The sequence below is a fragment of the Camelina sativa genome, chromosome 18, assembly GCF_030686135.1.
Source record: "Camelina sativa cultivar CO46 ecotype springtype chromosome 18, ASM3068613v1".
In the NCBI taxonomy this organism is placed as follows: Eukaryota; Viridiplantae; Streptophyta; class Magnoliopsida; order Brassicales; family Brassicaceae; genus Camelina; species Camelina sativa.
The window spans coordinates 16,732,417-16,753,651 of NC_141897.1; the positions used below are offsets into that span (position 1 = coordinate 16,732,417).

General features: G+C 35.0%; 4 protein-coding genes across 6 annotated transcripts; 2 read left to right on the top strand and 2 right to left on the bottom strand.

Annotated features, from left to right (window-relative positions):
• Positions 1-1,971: 1,971 nt before the first annotated feature.
• Positions 1,972-3,323, top strand: LOC104761453 (chlorophyll a-b binding protein 3, chloroplastic). Its single transcript, XM_010484536.3, has 3 exons — positions 1,972-2,414; positions 2,512-2,673; positions 2,752-3,323. The coding sequence occupies exons 1-3, from the start codon at positions 2,289-2,291 to the stop codon at positions 3,259-3,261; spliced, it is 798 nt and encodes a 265-aa protein (XP_010482838.1). The 5' UTR covers positions 1,972-2,288; the 3' UTR covers positions 3,262-3,323.
• LOC104761452 (myosin-2-like) lies at positions 3,263-10,506 on the bottom strand. Of its 3 annotated transcripts, XM_087499494.1 has the most exons (23): positions 9,962-10,506; positions 8,993-9,697; positions 8,518-8,619; positions 8,279-8,422; positions 8,029-8,179; positions 7,889-7,916; positions 7,622-7,790; positions 7,399-7,462; positions 7,267-7,280; positions 7,096-7,180; positions 6,881-6,984; positions 6,648-6,786; positions 6,452-6,570; positions 6,219-6,371; positions 6,039-6,128; positions 5,880-5,957; positions 5,636-5,794; positions 5,326-5,511; positions 4,904-5,245; positions 4,569-4,812; positions 4,358-4,473; positions 4,059-4,271; positions 3,263-3,964 (listed from the first exon to the last, which is right to left on the bottom strand). In XM_087499494.1, the coding sequence occupies exons 2-23, from the start codon at positions 9,452-9,454 to the stop codon at positions 3,479-3,481; spliced, it is 3,648 nt and encodes a 1,215-aa protein (XP_087355620.1). In that variant the 5' UTR covers positions 9,455-9,697; positions 9,962-10,506; the 3' UTR covers positions 3,263-3,478. The 3 variants fall into 3 exon arrangements, with proteins under 3 accessions (XP_087355620.1, XP_087355621.1, XP_087355622.1); XM_087499495.1 differs by lacking the exon at positions 7,267-7,280 and having other exon boundaries at positions 7,393-7,462; XM_087499496.1 differs by lacking the exon at positions 7,267-7,280 and having other exon boundaries at positions 7,393-7,462; positions 10,072-10,350.
• Positions 10,507-15,825: 5,319 nt separating this feature from the next.
• Positions 15,826-19,207, top strand: LOC104761454 (cytochrome c-type biogenesis ccda-like chloroplastic protein). The gene is given in 13 exon segments (XM_087499498.1): positions 15,826-16,440; positions 16,783-16,917; positions 17,036-17,094; positions 17,390-17,520; positions 17,613-17,698; positions 17,810-17,841; positions 18,069-18,237; positions 18,324-18,389; positions 18,470-18,570; positions 18,682-18,708; positions 18,710-18,775; positions 18,875-18,921; positions 19,016-19,207. Coding segments are annotated over 13 exon segments (1,074 nt in total). The 5' UTR covers positions 15,826-16,361; the 3' UTR covers positions 19,092-19,207.
• Positions 19,133-20,691, bottom strand: LOC104761455 (uncharacterized). Its single transcript, XM_010484539.3, has 2 exons — positions 19,943-20,691; positions 19,133-19,864 (listed from the first exon to the last, which is right to left on the bottom strand). The coding sequence occupies exons 1-2, from the start codon at positions 20,562-20,564 to the stop codon at positions 19,437-19,439; spliced, it is 1,050 nt and encodes a 349-aa protein (XP_010482841.2). The 5' UTR covers positions 20,565-20,691; the 3' UTR covers positions 19,133-19,436.
• Between the last annotated feature and the right edge of the window lie 544 nt (positions 20,692-21,235).

Here is a 21,235-nt window from a genome sequence, read left to right on the forward strand (position 1 = left end):
ATAAATCAAAATTAAAATAAAAGACAAAACAAAGTAAGGAAACAAATTTTGTAGAGGTTTTTATTAAGAAAAATATATTGGTTTATAAAAGAGAATTAGGGTTAAATTTTATAATTAAACAAAATTATATGTCGGTTTGGGTTTACAAAAGAATGGTTAGGGTTTAGATTTTATAATTAAAAGAAATTATATGTCGGTTTGGGTTTACAAAAGAGTGGTTAGGGTTTAGATTTTATAATTAAACAAAATTATATGTCGGTTTGGGTTTAAAAAAGAGTGGTTAGAGTTTAGATTTTATAATTAAACGAAATTATATATCGGTTTAGGTTTACAAAAGAGTAGTTAGGGTTTAGATTTTATAATCAAACGAAATTATATGTCGGTTTGGGTTCACAAAAGAATGGTTAGGATTTAGATTTTATAATTAAATAAAATTTTATTTTAATTTATGTTTATAAAAAAAGTGACTTCGGTTGAGATGTAATAATTAAAAACTACAATATAATGTTTAGAATTAATAATTTTAAAATTAATTGATATACAGAATTTGTTTTTTTAATTAAAAATTTGTTTTCATAATTGAGATGGGATGAATAAGAAAGAGAGGTGAACCCAAGAATTGTCCTTTTAAATCCTTAGATGTTCTTACCTAAAAAAATGAGAATAAATAAAGCCTTTAAGTATGAACAAAGAGTGAATCTCACAAGGTATATACTCAAAAGTATATGTCTTAGCCGGTGAACGAACTATAAGTTGCAAAACATACTTTTTATTTAGTCAATGTCTTCAAAAAAGAAGAATCAGTGTGCTTGGATAATGATCTTGTTCAACCTACTAGTACTAATTGTTATGTGAGAATTCTGCTTCATTTAGGATGTGAGAACCTACTAGTTCAATATAAACATAATCTAACACCAACCCCAAATCTTTTTATTCTATTATTTTGGATATCAACTTCAGAACTGTCTTCAAATCTTTTTTTTCCATTTTTTTGGATTCAGAATAGTTCTCAATCTTTTCCGAACTCTTAAGATTTCAAAGCCTAGGTTTTTTGTATAAAAGTAAAGAGGTGAGTATTGTTGTCACAAAGGGATTTTTCGAAAATTTACGACAAAGAAACAAATGTTTCCTCTCAGGTGGCTAGCGCATTTTTTTTTTGTTTTCTGATGTTAAAAGAATACTTTTGAGAATATCGACCAACTTAGGCATCTTTAATGGGGGACACTTTTGGATGTTATTAAAGTAAAAATATTATGAAAATAATGTAAGATCTTTTGTTTTTGTTAAGAAGTTAGTTATTGGGAGAACATGTTTAAGATCATAAGATTTAATAATATAATAATCTTAAACATATTACAATTTTAAAAACTTTTAAAAATTATATTTAAATTGCAAACTAAAAAAACTTTTACTAAAATTCAAAATACAATACCAAATTCAAATGAAACAAAAAACATTGTAAATAAAATAAAATAAAACAAATTAAAAATACAATACCAAATTCAACCACTCCCGTAACGCCACGTACACAAGAACTATCGTTAAATCAGTTCTACTTTAAGATAAAAAAATTGTGTTCTAAGCCCACTATTCATTAAATTTATTATTTTCCTGGGCTAAAAACATCCATCATGTTTTACCGATAAAGATGGCCTTACAAGAAATTATGAAAACAGTATTTTGTGAGGTATAATAATGTATAGGGATCAGTAAACGAATAAATAAGATTTTAAAGACTATGAAAATGTTCTTTTTATTTGAACAACACAAATTTTTTGTTGACTTCAATAAATTATGAATCCAATAATACTTTAAATTAACTAATAACACCAAAATTTTGATCAAGTTTTGAAACTCATAATTGAATAACAGAAATGAAAAAAAAAATCTGAATGTCTCCAACTCGACCAAATACAATAACCAATAACACCCCTTCTGTTTATTTATAAAAAAATATTCGAAGCATAAGTTATTTTTCAAAAAGAAAAAAAAAGTTTTAAAAAAAAAAACGTTAAATGGGAAAGGAAAAAAGAAGTATGGATAAAAAAAAAAGAGATGGAGTTAGAGATACTTCAAAATCCAAAGCTGATTCCTGATTGGCTAATCCCAACATCTCACTCTCTATCTATATCCCAATCTCTGATTCTCCCACCTATTTTCTTATCCACAAGACACTAACATAAAAGTCAAAGTCCCTGAGACCCAATACTTTCACCAAACAGCAAAAGCAGAAGAAGAACAACAACACTAAGCAAAAGAGAAAGCTCAAGCCGAGAGAGAGAGAGACAATGGCATCAACATTCACGAGCTCAAGCAGTGTTCTGACCCCAACAACATTCCTTGGCCAGACTAAAGGCTCAAGCTTTAACCCTCTTCGTGATGTTGTCTCTCTCGGATCTCCCAAATACACTATGGTATGTTTACTTTTTGTCTTAATCTCATCATATGAAAAGGTTTCATCTTTCTTCTTGGGTTTGTGTCCGACTTTTTCATGTAAATTTTTATGTGAAGGGAAATGATCTTTGGTACGGACCAGACAGAGTTAAGTACTTAGGACCCTTCTCTGTCCAAACTCCATCTTACCTCACCGGAGAATTCCCCGGAGATTACGGTTGGGACACCGCTGGTTTATCTGCAGACCCTGAGGCCTTTGCCAAAAACAGAGCTCTTGAGGTTAGTCTCTAAATCTCGCTCACTGAATACAAAGAGACACATTGATGAAAGAGTAAATCACTAATCATCATTTTTCAGGTGATCCATGGGAGATGGGCAATGTTGGGAGCTTTTGGTTGCATAACCCCTGAAGTTCTTCAAAAGTGGGTACGTGTGGACTTCAAAGAACCAGTCTGGTTCAAGGCCGGTTCACAGATCTTCTCTGAAGGTGGCTTGGACTACTTAGGCAACCCAAACCTAGTCCATGCTCAGAGCATTTTAGCCGTCCTTGGCTTCCAAGTCATCCTCATGGGCTTGGTTGAAGGTTTCCGCATCAACGGTCTTGATGGTGTTGGTGAAGGCAACGACTTGTACCCCGGTGGCCAATACTTTGACCCGTTGGGACTTGCTGATGATCCAGTTACTTTTGCTGAGCTCAAGGTCAAAGAGATCAAGAATGGAAGATTGGCTATGTTCTCAATGTTTGGCTTCTTTGTTCAAGCCATTGTTACAGGAAAAGGTCCTTTGGAGAATCTCCTTGACCATCTTGACAACCCTGTAGCTAACAATGCTTGGGCTTTCGCAACTAAGTTTGCACCTGGAGCTTAAATTTCAAGTCTTAATGTGATTCTTGTAATGATATGAACATAACCTTTCTTGTTCCTCTCAAATTACAAATCTCTATCTGCTATGCACAATAGTAGTCGATCAATACATGTCTCGCAGCTAAAATCTACATTGCTCTCAATCTAACATTTTGAATCCGACATACTAATAGTCTAATACAAAGCTAACTGGAAGATTCCACACACACTAATAAACAACCCTAGCCTCTTTTTCCCCACCATTTCCGGTGACGACCTTTATCACCATCTACTCTATGGAGTCTTGCTTTGGTATCTCTTAATCTAGCTTTGTAATCTTTCTTCCATGTCTCAAATCTTTGCTTCAGTCTCCTAAATTCATCTTCTGGATGTTGCTGTTGCTGCCCGTTTGGAGTTGCCTGCGGTCCAACTCCAAGCTTCACATCCACAATAGCTCTTGCATCTTCATCGAAATTGAGTCTCCTTTGATCAAACTCTCTTGCGAGATGATTAACCGCGTTCAAACTTCCGTTAAGCTCTCTGATTCTGAGCTCAGGAGTGTTTCCGTTAGTGAACTTAGTAGTGGGAGTTCTTACTCCCGGAGTTCCAGTAGACATTGTGTCCTCTGATTCATACCCGAAAGGTGATATTGATGTGTCTTGTCGTCCTCCTGCTTGACCCGTGATGCTCTCTGCAGCTAGACTCTTTCTAGCTGCGGCAAGACTCATCTGCAAAAAGACATGATGCAAAACTAGAACATTTCAGAAAACTTTGGCGTGTTGAGTGTGTGAATGGACTTTCATAACCAGTTAAACATTAGACCTGCAATGACGACATTTGCTTTTGCCATGTGTCCTCCATTGACTTCATCTTTACTTCATAGTCTGACCATCTCTCCTCAAATTGCCTCAACTGCTCTCTCAATGCTGTGTTTTCTTCTTCCTTCTGCGCTAAAGCTGCTTCAGATTTCAATACTCGCTTTTGGAGATCAGACATAGTTTTTGGTTGGACTTGGAACTGTTCCAGAGGAATATCCTAAACCGCAAACGAGAGAAAGTTATAGCGTAGTAATATATAATTCAGAAGTGAACAATCTTCCTGTTGATAGCAAGTAGCTATACCTTGTCGTCTGAACTCCTCATGCCTGCTTTCTTCTTTGATTTCGTCGTCACATTGAGTAATTCTTTCTGTCTTTGCATACTATTAAAACGTTTGCGAGCCAACCATCCACGAACCGCTACAACAGAGAAAAATGATGATGAGCCTTAAAAACACTATCCAAATTTGAGAACCAAATACTTTAGTTTACCAAAGCAGATAGTGTGGCTTTACCAGATTGCAAGTGTATGACTGCAGTCAACTCATCTGTGCTTGTTTCAGAATCAGAATCTGCATGGATTTTTGCTTCAGCATCAAACTTTCTTCGGGCATTTTCACCTCGTACATATGACTGAAGAACCAATGCTACAGCCCTCATATTTTGGAAGTATTCACGAGACAAGTGACCACGAAAATGCTTTTGTAAGCCCACTATGCCTTGAAGAACTTTTTTTCTCCTATCTTCAAAGATACCAATCTAAAAACATTTGAAGATGACTGCGTAAGAATTTGTATCGACAAGATCAGGAAACAGCCTCTATACATCTGAGTGAAGAAGAATCACTTACTTGCCCAGTTCGAAGGTACAGTTTTGTATAACCCACTTGATACATTTTAGGATGAACGTCATATTGTTTAAGAACAGCGATTGATACGCTCAGAGGATCCTCAGAGACATTTTTATCTGACAATAAGAACCCATATCTTCCTGCAAACTCTTGATGTGTTAAACGAGTAGGATATCCAGATCTTGATATTCTAACAACTTCCAACACGCCACAACATCTAAGCTGTTGTAAGACAAGATCCTCTTCATAAACTCTGGGAAGCTGCTTCGAATTCGGCTTTATGCATCGAATGAAGTGAGGACTTGTGTTCTCTAACGTGCTCATCAACTTGAAAAGTTGACCCTGTACGAGATAAATAAACATGAGAGTGCGTCGAGGTAGATCTCAACTGAACAACTCTGCAGGATTCAGCAAATCTTTACCTTGAACTTTGTTCCAACAGTTTGGCTCGTGGAGTCCGATAACATGAGTGGCTTCTGAGATTTGTCACGCATTTTGGTAAAAAACAATTTCAACAACTGGCAGTCGCATGATGATAAAAGATTGATAAGATCAGCAGGCAACGGATCCCTGTTCTTCTCCAAAAACCCATTTGTATCATAGAGAACCTGTAAACAAAACCATCATTCAAAACATAAAGCATAAATACAAGAAAATCTACACACACAGAGATCCATATAAACCTATTTAGCATACAGCGTCTAGTTTTTGGACTTAAGGGCAACAACTGACCTCTCCAGCATAATGATTAACTCTGAAGGCTCGACCTCTCTCTCCTTTGAAGCAAGAGTTGGTCTTCAAGTGTTGCTTGAGCTTGTTGGCAAAGGTCAAATCAGTTGCTTTTGGAAAATTTGATTCCTCGTCTAGTAGAGACAACAAACCAATGGGTTTCTACACAAGCAAACATATTCAAAAGATTACTTTAAAGAACATGACAAAAATAATCTTCTCAATTAGATCTAATCACATTAATTACCTTCTCAATTAGATCTAAGCACTCTTGATTGTCAACAAACTCGACCTTAGTCCAATCAATTCCATCTTCTTCATATTCCTGAACAGAAAAAACAATACTTAATGGAGCAGTAACGCAGAAAGTACACAATAAACTATTTAGAGGAAAAGAAAAATTTACCTCTTGTTCAAGTTTGAATAAATGCCGGTTGAAGTGTTGTTGCAATCTCTCATTTGCATAGTTTATACAGAATTGTTCGAAGCTATTATTCTGAAACAAAAGAGAACCAGATCACCATTGCAAGATTCAAAAATAATAGAGAGATTAACAAAATCTAGGGCATGTATGAGTACTACTAACCTTAAACGATTCAAACCCATATATATCAAGGATGCTAATAGATCTTCCCGTACGTGATTTACCGACTTCAAGTGCAATGTTTATTTGCTCAACAAGCCAGCCGAAAAGGTTTGCATAGATAAATTTTGCTATTCCATCCCTCACGTCAGTTGCCTGAAGGTGAAAACAGTACAGCAACTCAAACATCACCTAATGATCGATGTGTATGAAAACAAGAATGATGGAAACATTACCTGCCGCAGCGTCAGTTTTTTAGCAATGCAATCCGTACCAGCTTGAAGTTTACGGGTAGACAAAACCACCATAAGCTCTTCTGACTTGCAGCCCATTAACATAGCAGCATTGGTAACAGCTGTAAGAAAGAACAGCCAAATGATAAGCAAGTATCACCAAGTTACAATTTTAATGAATTAAGACAGTAGATTTTACCTTCATCTGCTACCACCTCCACATGATTTTCATTGTCAGTAACTCGGAACGATACATTCCCTAGCCACAACACTGCAGCAAGCAATGCAAATGCACGCTCTTGATGCTCTTTAGGGATTTGAACAATGTCAAATGCTTCCTGCAGAAATACAGATGCGGTTGTGAGGAATATAGAAAAAACACAAAATCTGACAATGGGAACGCCAATCACTGTAGATGAAAAAACAAAGTACCAGTAGTTTGTGAAATTTCTGAGCATCATCAACACCGTCAATGGTCAAGCAATCACTCTGGCTCAGGTAGGTATACTCACTTGCGGTTTTAAGCTTCAGTCTCTCTACAAATAAAACCATAGAAATAGTAGTTTAGCCACAACAGATACTACAATGCCTGTCAAATAATTAAGATTGCAGTACTGAATCTTGAAAACTTCAGTATGAAATGTTACCTTTTAGAATCGGCGAAGCACCTGCACACAACTCATAAAATATATGGTAGGATCGTTCGCCATTGAACAGCTGAACCACTCTTGACTGGCCAAAGGAGATTACAAATTAGTTACCAAATGGCTAAGTAGTGAAAGTCTGATGAAAAAGCTTGTCAATGGAAACAAAATTACCTTCTCTAGCAGAACTTTGGGCATTCAGCAAGAGTAGTCATACAAAACATGGGAAGAAGACAATAGGAACGAGTGAGTTCCAAATCTAAAAAATATGACAAACAATCATATTAATGCTCAAATCACACTCACAAGTTTCAAGTTTTGCTCCACATATCTTTCCCATTGCACTAAAATGAATTTCGGTGAGTTTACCCTGTGCCAGTTAAAATATAGTGTTAAATTAAAAAAAAAAAAACGAACTTCTAAATCCACAAATATGGTGGTCAAGCAGATCAATTAACACAATTATAATAACTTGACAGAACAGAGAAGGGAAAAAATCGGACAAAAAAAACTTGTGCAAACAACTCACGAATCGGCTAGAGTTAGCATTTCTTGATGTTTTGGCATTCCCAAAAGCTTCGAGTATGCAGGTTGTCTTTAGGATTTCATACTCTACTCCACAGCTACCTCCACCAAGAGCTGCCAAGTACTGCATTGCAAATTTTGCTGTCTCAGTTTTCCCAGCTCCACTTTCTCCACTACAGAACCATAATAATCAATTTGTATCAGTGATCACAGATCAATCTGTAAAAAAGCATTCAGAACTCTACAAAATTCAGAAGGCAACGACTCGTACCTTATAATAATAGACTGATTCTTCTCTTCTGCATTTGGAAATGTTCGAAATGTAAGTGCCAGACTCTCATTTGAAGACCAATTAGGACTTCCCAAATCATGGAAATACGAAAAGGTGTGAAATTAAATTTATCCTCTCACCTCTCATCATTTCATCATAAGCTGCATCAGCCACAGCATAAACATGAGGAGCATCCACAGCCTTCTTCTGATAAGCTGAGATGAAATCATTTCCATAAATCTCGACATTCTTGAACGGGTTGACTGCAATCAGTACTGGCCCTGCTTTACTCTATAGAAAATAAGAAGAATGAAAGTTAGTTAAGACCAAGGCAAAAGAAAGGTGAGAAACTAATCAGAAGAGTTAAAAAAAAAGTTTCAGTAAACTCACATAGATCACATCTTGTGAATATCTGACACGAAGGTTATAAAGAACTGATGGTTCATTTAAATAACTAAGCTGTATAAGGTCTTCAACACCTTCCAAAATATCTGGGTTTGCAGGAAAAAGCTCTTCAGTAGACACTTTCACAACCTTTGATAACACAAAATCAAAGAAACCTGACAGTGAGACCACAGAAACTCTTCAATATCACAGATGGAAAGTGCAACATTCTTACGAAAACTTACATTTGCAGTGGACAACATAACAAGTGACGAATCAGCGGAAGTAGACTGTATCTTCCCCAGTTGCCACTGCCCATTAGCAACCCGACACCAAACTCGAAGCTTCTGCAATACAGTACAAACACAGTAACCACAAGTTCCCAAAAGAATCACCCTTTTGTGTAATCAAAGAAGATAAAAAGCCTCCGCTCTAGATCTCAATTCTTCATACTAAACACAACTGTAACACCTCCAAGCATGTGATCTACCAAGTACAAACATATATATATATATTCCATTTCACATGTTCTTATCAATCTACTGAGCCTCATCATCTCCATATACCTTCTACAAAAACACTCTCCGGTCAGACTTTTCTTATCACAAAGTTAAAACTCTCACTCCTTAGTCACCACTAAAAAATTCATTCCTGATCTCAAACCCTGAGATGATCACTCTCGGAGATAATTCAACTTCAGTAGAAAACAAAAAGAGTTACCTTCTTAATAAAGTACTCAACGTTATTGTTCCACTCAGGTTTATGGTCCTCCGTGTTCTCCACAGGAACAGTACTAACCTTCACACCTACCTCTTCTTCCTTCTCTGCTGCATAAGGAGACTCTGACTTAAGACCAGTCCTCATTTTCTTGCTTCCAAAACTATTCCTCTTAACTCCCAAATCCTTCTCTTTCCTCTTCCCACCTTCCTCTTTCCTTTCCGATTCAGTTTCCGCCGCAGAAGCAACACTCCCGTTCTGATCTTCCATGACAGTAGAAACATTAAACTTGGTAGGAAGCGAACGGCGAGCAGAAGGAAGACGCGCTCTTGAATTAGGACGAGAAGGAAGGGCCGGTGGCATATCTTTAGGAAGACGATCACACTCATCTTTTTGACGAAGAGACTCAAGCATCTCCTCTAACGAGCTTTTCGCTAGTGTGTTGGGCGATGCCGATAACATCATTCCTTGTTTTTTTTTTTTTCCCCAATCACAGACCTCAACAAAATTGAATCCAAAGTTGAGAACTTTCCAAAAAAATCAAAAATCTCCTTCTTGTGGTTGAGTGTCTTAATTGACAAGCATTTTCACGAAATCCAAGCCTTCCATAAACCCTAATTTCTCAATCTCAAATCACAAAGACGCCTCGTTAACCATGCATACTTCCCTCGAAACCAGAGCAGAGCTTCTTGGGACCAAACAAAAAACCTATAAAAAAAAAATGACAAAAGTTTAGAAATTCAGCGAAGAATCTCTCGACATTTTTTTTGTAAACACAATCTCGAGGCTCCTCCTCCTATCTCCAATTCTCATTTACGGATTTGAAAAAGAACAAAAAAAAAATTGAAAATTTCGAATGAACAAAAACTCTTGACTTTAATGGGAAATCAACAAAACCTGATCTTTACACAAACACAGAAACCAATTGAAAAGAAAAGAAAAATAAAACAAAAGAGAAAGAGCGAAACTTACGAGGTCAATGGAAAAGACAAAGACAGAGAGAGACTCTCATTCTCTCTTTCTCTCTCTATTCAGGTTAGTTTTTTTTTGGTTAGAGAGGAGAAAAAACAGATTTTGGTTACCTGAGAAACAAAATTTTTAAAACCCTAAGAGATTTGCTTGCTTCTCCTTCCTGGTTTGTTTCTGAGATGAAAAAAAAATTTGAGGATTTGTTTTCTCCTAAAGGATGCAACTTTTTTGGGAAAGAAGAAGAAGAAGAAGAAGAAGAAGAAGAAAAAAAAGAGTAATGAATAAAATAAAAAATCTCCTCTGTTTCTTCTTCTCCTCTTTTCTCTTCGACCAACAACAACAACAACAAAAAAAAAATTCAAATTTTTTTGTCTTCTTTAATTTGTTCAGACAAAAAAAGGGTCCGAATCTGAATTATATTAATGTCTCAAAATTTTCAAAATTTAATTATATACTCTTATTGTAAATATAACGTTGCTATCATTTGCATCATTAACGTTTATTTCAATGTGTCCCTGTGTTTTAAAAAAGAAAAATACAATTAAGGTACTGAATCTTTTTGAAAAGAAACATTAAAATCCACTTTATCATAAATTGTAGAAATGTTACAAATTACAAAACAAGAGAAAATTTAACATCTGTAATATTTAATATTATTTCTTTTTACGATATAGTAGAAATTTGGAAATGTAGAAATGTTATCATTTCATTTTTTTTTAGTTATTCTAATTATTATCAAAGAACATTAACTATTTTTTTCCTTATTTTGTTTTTTTTAAAAAGAAACTAACATTTAGATAGCTTTTTAGTTTTAATTTATTTTGTAGTTAGTAAAAAATAAAAATAAAAACCATTCATTTCTCTGTTGTTTTCATTGTTCCTCTATAGGTTGATCAGTTGATGATATAGATAGACAAACCATCTAACCAATAATGAACTAAGGTGGGTTGTTAAGAAAACGATTAACTTAATTTAAAACAATAATCAACTAATTATATAATGACCGGAAAAAAATGTATCGTGGTTCTTGTGTCTGCTTAATTAATCTATTTTATTTTCCGATTACTAATCTCCTGATTTTGCTAATAATAATCATGAGCTTTATGTTAATATGTGTCTCCACTTACTTTGTATTATATTCCAAAAGCCGTTATTATAACTTTTAATTTTTTTTTTGTCAACAACGTTCAAACAAATTAGCTCCAAGGTTATTTAAAATTTGAAGAAAACAAATGCACTAATTTTAGTGAACATGAATAGACGTTTGTTGCGTTTGACAAAAAAAAAAGAATAGACGTTTGTTGCTTTAAAATTAAAATAGATCCACACAAATGGACAAAAGTCAGAAGTATTTGTGTTTTTTTTTTTCTTTTTTCTTTTTGAGTAGTTGTGTAGAACGTGACACGTTGGAGGAGGGAAGAATGGTCGTTAAATGCTTTGGTTGATCAGAACTTGACGATCATATCATACCACTCAATTCAAGGCGCTCACGTTAGCAAACTCTTGAAGTGATGAAGTCTCAACTCCAACTAGTAACTACCAACCCTTTCGATTCCTCTCCACAAACTTTCTTACCCGTTTCTTGGTAGTATAGCCAAGTAGGGTTTGGGCAATGATATTCGTTATCCGTCTTCTATGATCTGTTGTTATCCAATTCGTATTTTGTCTCGAAAAGTGATTAATATAAAGACTATCATAATTTTATTATTAATGAATAAGAATCGGATATGACGGATATATATTATTTCGGTATCATTTTTCCAAATCAAACAAAGATATTAAAACTTTATTCATATTTTATACTTCGATATTTCACAATATCAATTTTAAAATAGAAATAAAGATACACGTTTATGCACGACCGAAAAACTTATTGCTATGTGAAAATCCATCAGTCTCACTATATTTACCAATCTTGCGTCGAAATATAACGGCTCCATCATTCTTTACTTCGACGACCGCCGAATAAAGACCGTCTAAATCTCAAATTCAACAGTACAAATATATAATAATACTATATAAATCTTATGAGAGGGCCTGATACACGAATTTTTCACATTGTGTTTTTTTGTTCCTTAAGTAAACGTGGCTTCCGCTAATCTAGCAAATAAAAAAGAGCACTTAATTAGCCAAAAAGCGTAAGAACGAGTCAACAATCCGGCTGAACAAATAAGGTGTCGCAGTCTTTTCCCCTTTGGAGCTTAAAAATGTTACGAACCATCAATAACAATAACACATTAATTAATGTTTCAGACAATTATTTTTTCATTAACTGGTCCGTTCACCCTTTTAATTTGATCATGCCATGAATTTTTTGTTTTAATGTGCTTGACATTTAAAACCAAACTATAGTAGGAGTGGTAGTAATGATTTCCTTTAACAGAAAACAGGCAGAGTGCCAAATTAATTTTGTAGCGACAGAATTTAAAAACATTTATAGCTTCTAATTTAGATATATTTTTATGGAAAAATCCTTTATGGAACTGTGAAATACATGATCCGGAAACAAATTAGAATGTTGATACTTGTGGTCGCACAAAATAACAACACCATATAGCTAGTCGGAGCATATTTTAAGTATTCTGATCCATTTTCTCTAGACGTACTTTAATTTAATTGCTGTTAAGTAGATGTCGATCCACCAATAAAAGTAGAGATAATATTGATCGTTGTTATATTTTAACCAGACAACTTCAAGTCAAAATATAGTAACCAAAAGAAAAGATACGTCTAGTTGAAAATCAATTTAGGACCTACATCCACGTACGTGTAGGATGCTAACTAGCTACACTAAGACTATTTGATTTTTTTTTTATAAATTTCTTGTAAATGATTGGTTATCCAAAAGTTCAACATTTCATGTATCATAAACTTTTATTCCGCTTGGTGAGTGAGTCTATTCACTCTAATCAAACACATATGTAGACTATAGTATAGTTGATTGTTAATACACTATTTAAGTGAAAATTAACAATTTAACAATGATTAGTTCACGTCAACACTTGCCGATTAGTGTACAAACCAATAACCATAGCTCCAAAGTCCAACTAGTAATATAAAATTATCTCGGCGCGTGTAATAATTATATACACACACCCGTAAGTATATTGTAATAATATCATTTTCCCTTTTAGAAACACAGTTAACGTTAAACACACACACACACGACACAAGAAAACCCCTGCAGATTCATAATAATAGAAAAAGAACAATTGAAAGTATAGTTTTCACGTATATCTGATTTTTGGGGCTGAGAGAAAAATACAGAAGAAAAAAACATACACTTCTGTTTTACAATAATTGACGTAATTATATGAGTCTGTTAATCTGTCCACGTAAATCAATTTATGTATTATGTCACATTTGTTTCAGAGATCAAATGTATATAGACGTGTTTATAAAGTGAATTCTTGAAATACTAGACTACTAATATTATGATGATGGTTTTCTTTAGTTCTGAGTTAAAGTAGACCACTTTAGATGTTTGCGGTCCAATTCATAAATAATGAGATGTGTTCGCTTAAGGTACGTAATTAATAATTTACATAACACTCGTGATTTTCAATGTGGCATGTTACATGATGATGTACTTATAGTATTTTCATAGTCGAAACACATTAAATCTCAGTCTGGTGTATGCATTTAATAGTTATATTGATTTATACCAGCAACAACAACCTTCATATATAAACGGGCAATTGGGTTACCACCACTTCACTTAACTTATTGTTTTTTGTATATGATAATTGTTTTCATTTGCACTTTTTTTTTCAAGAATTTATTACTCCGAAAATTTCTAAACCACAACATTTGTTACCAACTCTCGATGGCAACGAGTCGATATACACGTCTTTTATAATTGCATTTCGATATTTTATACGAGACAAGTAAAACTAAAGTCCTTTAACTAAAAAAGGTCAACTTTAAAAATTTATTTGTCAACTTCTACCCCGCTAAAAATCTATGTAATCCTAATTACTTTAGGGATTAGTTAGACTTAAGGGCCATAGATAATACAAAATTATTAGCGAATATAAAACTGTTTTTATCTTCTAACATTGTAAGATTTCTCTGGTTCTAACCTTCTAACTATAGACAATATTTTACTTTTTGCTCATTCTCCTTAATAAATCTCGACATGCGATGCGACGAGTTAATTGCCTAGCATCATTGAGCATGATGGAGAGAAGGTGTGAGAACAATACCTTAATTTAATAATGTTTCTGACATGTGCACAAGGGAATGTCCTCATTTACACTCATGTCTCTTCATGTCTATCCCAATCTTTTTGTCCTAAAGTATCTGACATTCTTCTTCACTTTTCTTTCTCATAAAACAACTGCTTCTTTATTCTTGTTTTGTTGTCGTTTGTGTGCTTGTGTTCGAAGTATGAGGGGACGTAACTCCTCTAATTATTAAGTACTTTTGTTTTAAAACAAAGTCTTGATTGTTTGTTTGTATTTGTAATTTTTTGTAGTTACGTCCATTGAGAAAAATGGTTGGTTCGACAATTTCAATCCTATATATCAGATCAGATTAGAAAGTAATTTAAAAACCATTTAACTACTACGAAATTCATATGACTGATCGATTGCATTGTTAATTGTGATTAGAGTTTCTTCTAAGAGTATAAGTATAGATTAGAAAACAGAGTCTAAGTAAACTCTATATGTTAGTAACGTAAGATTAAAGAATTTACTAGTGTGTGTCCCGTACGTGTATAACACTTCAGACAGATTCAAGCTCGTCAGGTATGTAATACTATATTATTCGCCTACCATGGTGGTCTTCAACGTATTTCTCGAGAGAGTGGGTATACAAATAAATATATCCCCCAAACTTTGAAACATATATATAATTTCTCTGAATGGTTTTGTATTGAATGATATTTCTATTTGTTGTGACGTCACACGTTTTATTGCTTTAATAAATTTTGCCAAACGCAAAACCCCAAATTGCCCACTATTTTATGTTCCTTGCTATATTTCCCCTTACCGCTCCCATGCATATTTCACAATACAAAAGTGAAAAGTTACAGGATAATCGAATAATTGGTTCGTGCATCAATGCATGTATAGTTAAATATGTTATATGTATGATTAAGTCGACTAGATTGAAGAATGTATGAACATCAGGACATGTAAATATGAATTAACGTCTTAGAAATTGATATACTATGCTTAAACAAAAAAAAAAAGTGATCTACTATGCTAAAACACCAAGCGACCAAAAATGTTTGAGACGATCAGAAATGTTTCTAATAAGAAGATCAATTATTTCAAAGAATGAATTTATTCCAATGTAAGATCATGTTCTAAATGGAAACTCTGAATTAAGTTATACGCATCATATGCTCATTATAAAATTGGTGTATCTATAATTATGATCACATGCTACATGTGAGTTCAAGATTATAAACGTTGTTTCTAATAGTAGCTAGCTTGATATAAAAAAAAAAAAAAAAAAAAAAAAAGAATATCGTTTGATCTTAAGATCAAATGAATCACAATTATTGAAACTTTGTGAATGGAAGCGACGTTTGAATAAGGAACAAACATGTAAATATAATGTATACCGCTCCATTTATATAAAATTAAAAAGATTGGATAAGTCTTCCTCAAATCCATGCATATCTATCTTAAAAAACAAAATTGTCCCCACGAATTGGTGTCGACCACAACTTTTGATTTTAATACTTATGATATGAGTGTGATATGGCTACAAAGTATAAACCTAAAGTGGCCCAAAGTGTCTTTTTGATTTATAAAATTGGTTTTGTTGGAAAGTTTGGTAAAATCAGCTAAATATAAGATGACAATTGTGTTTATTATTATGCTTTAAAAACTTCACACTACTACTCACTAGCTAGCCCACTCATTGCGCGACGTGATTATCAACTACAAATCGTAAAGATTAATATCTATACGCGTTTTGTAATTGCTAGTTGTTTGGTTAGTAATTTAATGAGCTTGTAAACATAATAATCAAGCTTTAACCCCATAATCAATTTTAAAATGTAATTATGATGCAAGCTTTCTCGAGTACTGATGGCACAACACGTTATTGGTTGGTGCGTATGGAGTTGATCCGATCTACTATATACAAATTTGGTCTACAAGATTTGAAAACTACATGCTTCTATTGGGTACGTACTAAGAACTGCTGTTGAGTATTATTATTACTTCCTAATTCCTACCATACCACCAATTTGGTGACTTTTGTTGTAAGAAAAAGAAAAAAAAAAAGTGAGGGCAGAGGGATAAATAGTTTAATGGGCCTGGTGGCTAAAAAGATAAAGCCCATTAATATATATCATAGTAAGCGAAAGTTAGAAAAAGACTGAAGCGACGAGAGAGGACCGTTAAACGACGACGGAGGCTTATCTGGGAAGCGGGGGAGAGCCATGAATCTGAGTGTGAACCGATGCATCACCGGTGGTTTCGTCGGTGGATTCTCCAGCTGTAGACTCAATCATGGTGGTGGTGAGTTTTTTTTTCCTTTTGAAGTTAAGATTCAATCAAAACTTAGAAGGACGGTAAAGTAATCTGGGTTTTTTATAATTTGGGAATATGATTGAAGATGATGTATCGTTCTTCGTTGTTTGTATCAGCGTTTGGGATTTTTCTGAGGTTTGAATTCGGATGGTGATGAGAATATGAATAATCACACAAGTCTTGTTGTCATTTCAGCTACCACATGTTATGTTAATCTTCTTCGTCGTCTTCGTGTTCTCTTTGTAATTTGATTAGGAACAGTTTTGTTTAAAGTCAGTAATTTTGAGCTATTGAGTCATTACTGAGTTTGTTTTCCCTGTGGGCTTACAGAGAAAAAGTGGGTTCGTGCTGCCAAGAAGAACTATGAGCTTCAGAGAGAGAGAAGTTTAGTGTCTGATGCCGTTTCTTTACAGAAGAAAGAGATCACAAGTATTAAACTTGCGATGCTTAGTACTGGTTTAGGAGGTAACGTGTAATCTCTTAATCTTTGATCATTAAAAGTACTTTAGTAGAAAGCACTTTTAATGATGCTGGTATTGAATCATCTGATGATGAGCACCTTAATTTTGTCTTGGTTTTTCAGTGGCAAACTTGGTAACTGTTAGCTCAGCTAAAGCTGCCGACTTGCAGATGATTGTCTTGGTAAGGTGTTATCACAGATTGTTTTCATACTTCTGTGATCTCTTCATTGGTTTCTGTTAGTGGAGGCTAGTTCATTTATGTTCCTCATCTTAACCTGAATAGTTTATTGAGAATATCGAAAGTAGTGTTTTTTTTAAGTCTTCTCCTTGGACCTTGTTTAGGGGTTAGACTTCAGTAACTATGTTTGGAACGAATTTGTGCCTATGCTTTTTCTGCCTTGAGAAACTTCTACTTTCGACCTTTATCTATTAACTATTTGCTTGTAAAATCAGATACTAATTTCCCCTTAAGACAGGATCAAGCCACTTCCCTTTACATCTTGGCTGAAGGAAGCCTTGGAGACTCGGTTGGAAACTTCTTGTATTCAGCTAACCAACAGGCTAACGAAGCTGTTCAAGATCAGCTATCAGCTCTCAGTGTCACAAGGTTTCTTTCTCGTGTTCTCTCTCAATGCACATGTTTCCGAGATTTTGACCATTGAGTCTTCTGGCTCTTCTACTAATTTATCACTTTTGTAGTTTGGCAGTAATATTTGGGGCAGGCCTTGTGACAAGTTTGTCTCCATGTACACTCAGTGTTCTGCCTTTGACACTTGGTTATATTGGTATGATAACTTATTTCAAGATTTTGCATTTCTCACACAGTTTGTTTTAGAATCTTAGTTTGATGTTCTAATTCTTTACTCACCTGTCCTTCATATGGCTGTGACATATAGGTGCATTTGGGTCTGGCAAGAGTAGAGGTCAGGTTAGTCACTCTTCCGATCAGATTTCTAGATAAAAGCTGTCGCATTAGGAGTTGGTTGGCTCATTGTTGTCGTAGTATAACAAAATGTAAAATAAGTTAAAGTGGAGTTCTCTTAAAAAAATCAAAGCCCCCTCAAAGGAACAGTGACTCAGTCCCAACTTAAATGCATCATGCTTCATTCACAATGATAGTAGTTTTTAGTGACCTTCAGTTCTCCATGCATTTAGGTTATTGGAGATACAGTTGCTTTTGCGTTGGGATTAGCAACTACCTTAGCACTTCTTGGGATAGTAGCTTCTTTCGCCGGAAAAGCCTATGGACAAATAGGACAAGGATTACCAGTAGCTGCATCCGGTCTGGCTATTGTAATGGGTCTCAATCTCCTTGAGGTAATTCTGTTACATTCAATATCCTTTTCGTATTGCATCAATTGGAATGGCCATGTCTAACACAATGTATCTCCTCTCTTCTTACAGATAATTGACTTCAGCTTCCATCTTTCTTTAACAACTTTGATCCTCGTGCAGCAGCAGCAAACTTCCCATCTAGTAAACCTCCTTAGATATCATACCATCCAATACTTTTTCTCTGCGGTTTCTTATACTTTTGAAACCAAATGTTGTGTTAGGTGTACAAGCGTATCTAGCTGGTCTCACATTCGCACTTGCTGCCTCACCTTGTAGTACTCCAGTTCTAGCCACCCTTCTTGGCTATGTGGCTACTTCCAGGGTAATTCCGTTTTTTCTCCTTCCATTTAAAATGTTATTACCTCAAGCATGAATACGAGATAGCTACTTAACTTTTCGCCTTTGTTGACATAAAATTTAACCTATACAACAGGATCCAGTGATTGGTGGAAGCTTACTCTTTAACCTATACAACAGGTTACGTTGCTCCACTCATCGTCGCTGCTTCTTTTGCCGGAGCTTTACAGGTAATTTATCTTTATTCGCCAAATGGTGAAATGCAAATTTCTTAGTTAATGTTCTTATAGTAGTAATGTGATGTTACTCTTTATCTCGAATTTCTTCAGAGCTTACTTTCGTTGCGAAAGGTCTCTGCATGGATCAATCCCATAAGGTAATGTTAAAGTAAAGGCATTGTACAGCTATAAATGAATCATAGTCTAATTCACTTAATTCGGTTCCATTTTCTATATGTTGTTTGCTCACAGTGGTTCTCTTCTACTTGGAGGAGGTTTGTATACTTTCTTGGATAGGCTATTTCCTGCTGCTACTATGGTCATGTAAGTATATAAGAAAAAAACATTACTCAATTCTACCAAAAGAAGTGTTTGTAACAAAGTATATAAAGTATTGTGTATAATGTAATATTACAATGATTAGGAAAACAATAGATTCGATCACTACACTAGTCACTACTGTTCACATTTCATTTTCGACGCCAAGAAACATTAACAATCACATAAATAACACATTTTTTGCATCATTTTTGAAATTTTGTTCCCTCGACCGAAAATCATAAACCCCTAAAGAAGGAAGTCAAGTCAACTTTTGCGACTGTGCCGTCATTTTCTCCTTCACCGACGACACGACAGCTAAACCAGAAAAAAAAAAAAACAAAAAACAAAAAATTTACAAACGAGTCCCTCCATTTACCATTTCGTTGTATTTAGCCAAAGACTCTAGTCTTTGCAATCTCATCTCTTCGTTAAACTTCTTGATAAACGCTTCCACGCGCCGATTCAACTCCTCCTGCCCCGGCGACGGCTCGCGTTTCAACAACAACGTCTTCTCCTCCGCGGAAGGAGCATCATTAACGTCGTTTAAATTATCGGACTTGGTCATCTTCTCCTTCTTCTTCTTCTTCTTCTTATTCTCCTCCTCCGGTGAGCTTTGTTTCGCCGCGTGACCTCGTTCTTGCCACGTGTCGGATTTAGTCAGGTGCTTCGTTAACGGCGTCGAACGTCCTTCCGTTATCTTCTTCCACGTCGTCTCCAGCGTGTCTTCCCTCTTCAGTGGCTTTGTCACTCCCAACGCCACCGCAGACTTTTTATTTCCACCTTCAAAAAAAGAAAAAATAAACATTAATTTACGACTTTACCCTTACCGGAGCTTTAAACCCGAAATTTCAATTATACCTTCAGAACCAGATTTAATCGGTTTTTGCTGGTTAAATCTCGGCGGTTTTCTCGAACTATGCTTCGGAATCGAAATCTCCGGCGAATCTTTCTTCGGTTTTAGCTTCTCCGGTTCCGGTTCCGGCGAATCGCTACTCGGTTTTGACATCTCCGTATGCTGAATCTCACGAACAACTTCTGGGAACTTCAGATTATCTTCTCCAACCGCCCGATTAACCGGGGAATCATCGGTTTTCTCAACAAATCCGGTATAACCAGAAACAACATGATCAACCACGTTTAAATAACCGGTATCGATATCAGAACTAGAAGGTACCTGAACCGGTACCAGTACCACCGGCGTCACAACTTCCGCGATCTCATCTACGGAGGAGGAGGATGGTTTATAATGAGTGAGCTTAGAAGTAGCGACGATGGAGACGATGATACAGTTGATAACCAAGTAAAGATACGGTGGTTTCAAGAGGAAGACAGTGTTATCGTATACGATCGGAAAGGAAGAAACCACGAAATGTGAAACGGGAGGAACGGTGAAAATCACAGCCGCCGCGATAGATAAAACGCCGGCGATGACGACGGTGGCTGTAGATTTAAAGGAAGAGTTAGGGAGAAGAAGAGGCATTGAATTGAACTTGGCTTCGGGAATTTCAAAATTGTGTGTTGAGTTCGGTGGTTTGGTTCTTATCTACAAAACAAAAAAAATAAAATAAATAGCTTTGTGAGAGATGTGTATTTATATAGAGAATTTTAAAAAATGTGGTCAGTGTTGTATGGGCCTTTAAAACAGAATCATAAATGGGCCCATTATGATGATGGAGGCTTACATATGAATGACACGTGGTGTGTTTGGGGTTTTGATGCTTCTGTTCTAAGTTTGATGTATAATAATGTAAATAAAATAAATAAATGAAGCTTGCCTAACATTTGCAACAATATTTTTTTGATGACAATAGAAAGAAGTACTAATATTTTATGCATTGAGAGATACGAGAATCTACCACGTACGTTACCAAGTCGTACCGTTGATTTTTTGCATTTTTAATGATTTCAAGGTGTTTACTAGAATTTATATGGTTTTGAATGAGATTATACACAGAATTTTCATTTGATATTATCAAACTTCTTTGTTTAACCCTCAAAATCATTCAACTTTTTTAAGTTACAGTCATTGTTTTAGGAAAAGAAACAAATAAAAAAGATGTAGTTACTGTTGAGCTAAGATTTGTAGGTAGTGTAGGCCAAATTTTCATTGACATTGTAAAAAATTAATAGTTGAAAATTCAGAGTGAGGAT

What these genes read in the sequence shown, in the direction of transcription:
- LOC104761455 (XM_010484539.3), bottom strand. Translation starts at nt 20,564, where the DNA reads ATGCCTCTTCTTCTCCCTAACTCTTCCTTTAAATCTACAGCCACCGTC. An exon ending in GATTAAATCTGGTTCTGAAG is followed by an intron (nt 19,865 to 19,942) that starts GTATAATTGAAA and finishes CTTTTTTTGAAG; the next exon opens with GTGGAAATAAAAAGTCTGCG.
- LOC104761452 (XM_087499494.1), bottom strand. Translation starts at nt 9,454, where the DNA reads ATGATGTTATCGGCATCGCCCAACACACTAGCGAAAAGCTCGTTAGAG. An exon ending in ATGCTAACTCTAGCCGATTC is followed by an intron (nt 7,463 to 7,621) that starts GTGAGTTGTTTG and finishes TAACTGGCACAG; the next exon opens with GGTAAACTCACCGAAATTCA. An exon ending in AGAAATTTCACAAACTACTG is followed by an intron (nt 6,787 to 6,880) that starts GTACTTTGTTTT and finishes GTATTTCTGCAG; the next exon opens with GAAGCATTTGACATTGTTCA.
- LOC104761453 (XM_010484536.3), top strand. Translation starts at nt 2,289, where the DNA reads ATGGCATCAACATTCACGAGCTCAAGCAGTGTTCTGACCCCAACAACA. An exon ending in GATCTCCCAAATACACTATG is followed by an intron (nt 2,415 to 2,511) that starts GTATGTTTACTT and finishes TTTTATGTGAAG; the next exon opens with GGAAATGATCTTTGGTACGG. An exon ending in CCAAAAACAGAGCTCTTGAG is followed by an intron (nt 2,674 to 2,751) that starts GTTAGTCTCTAA and finishes ATCATTTTTCAG; the next exon opens with GTGATCCATGGGAGATGGGC.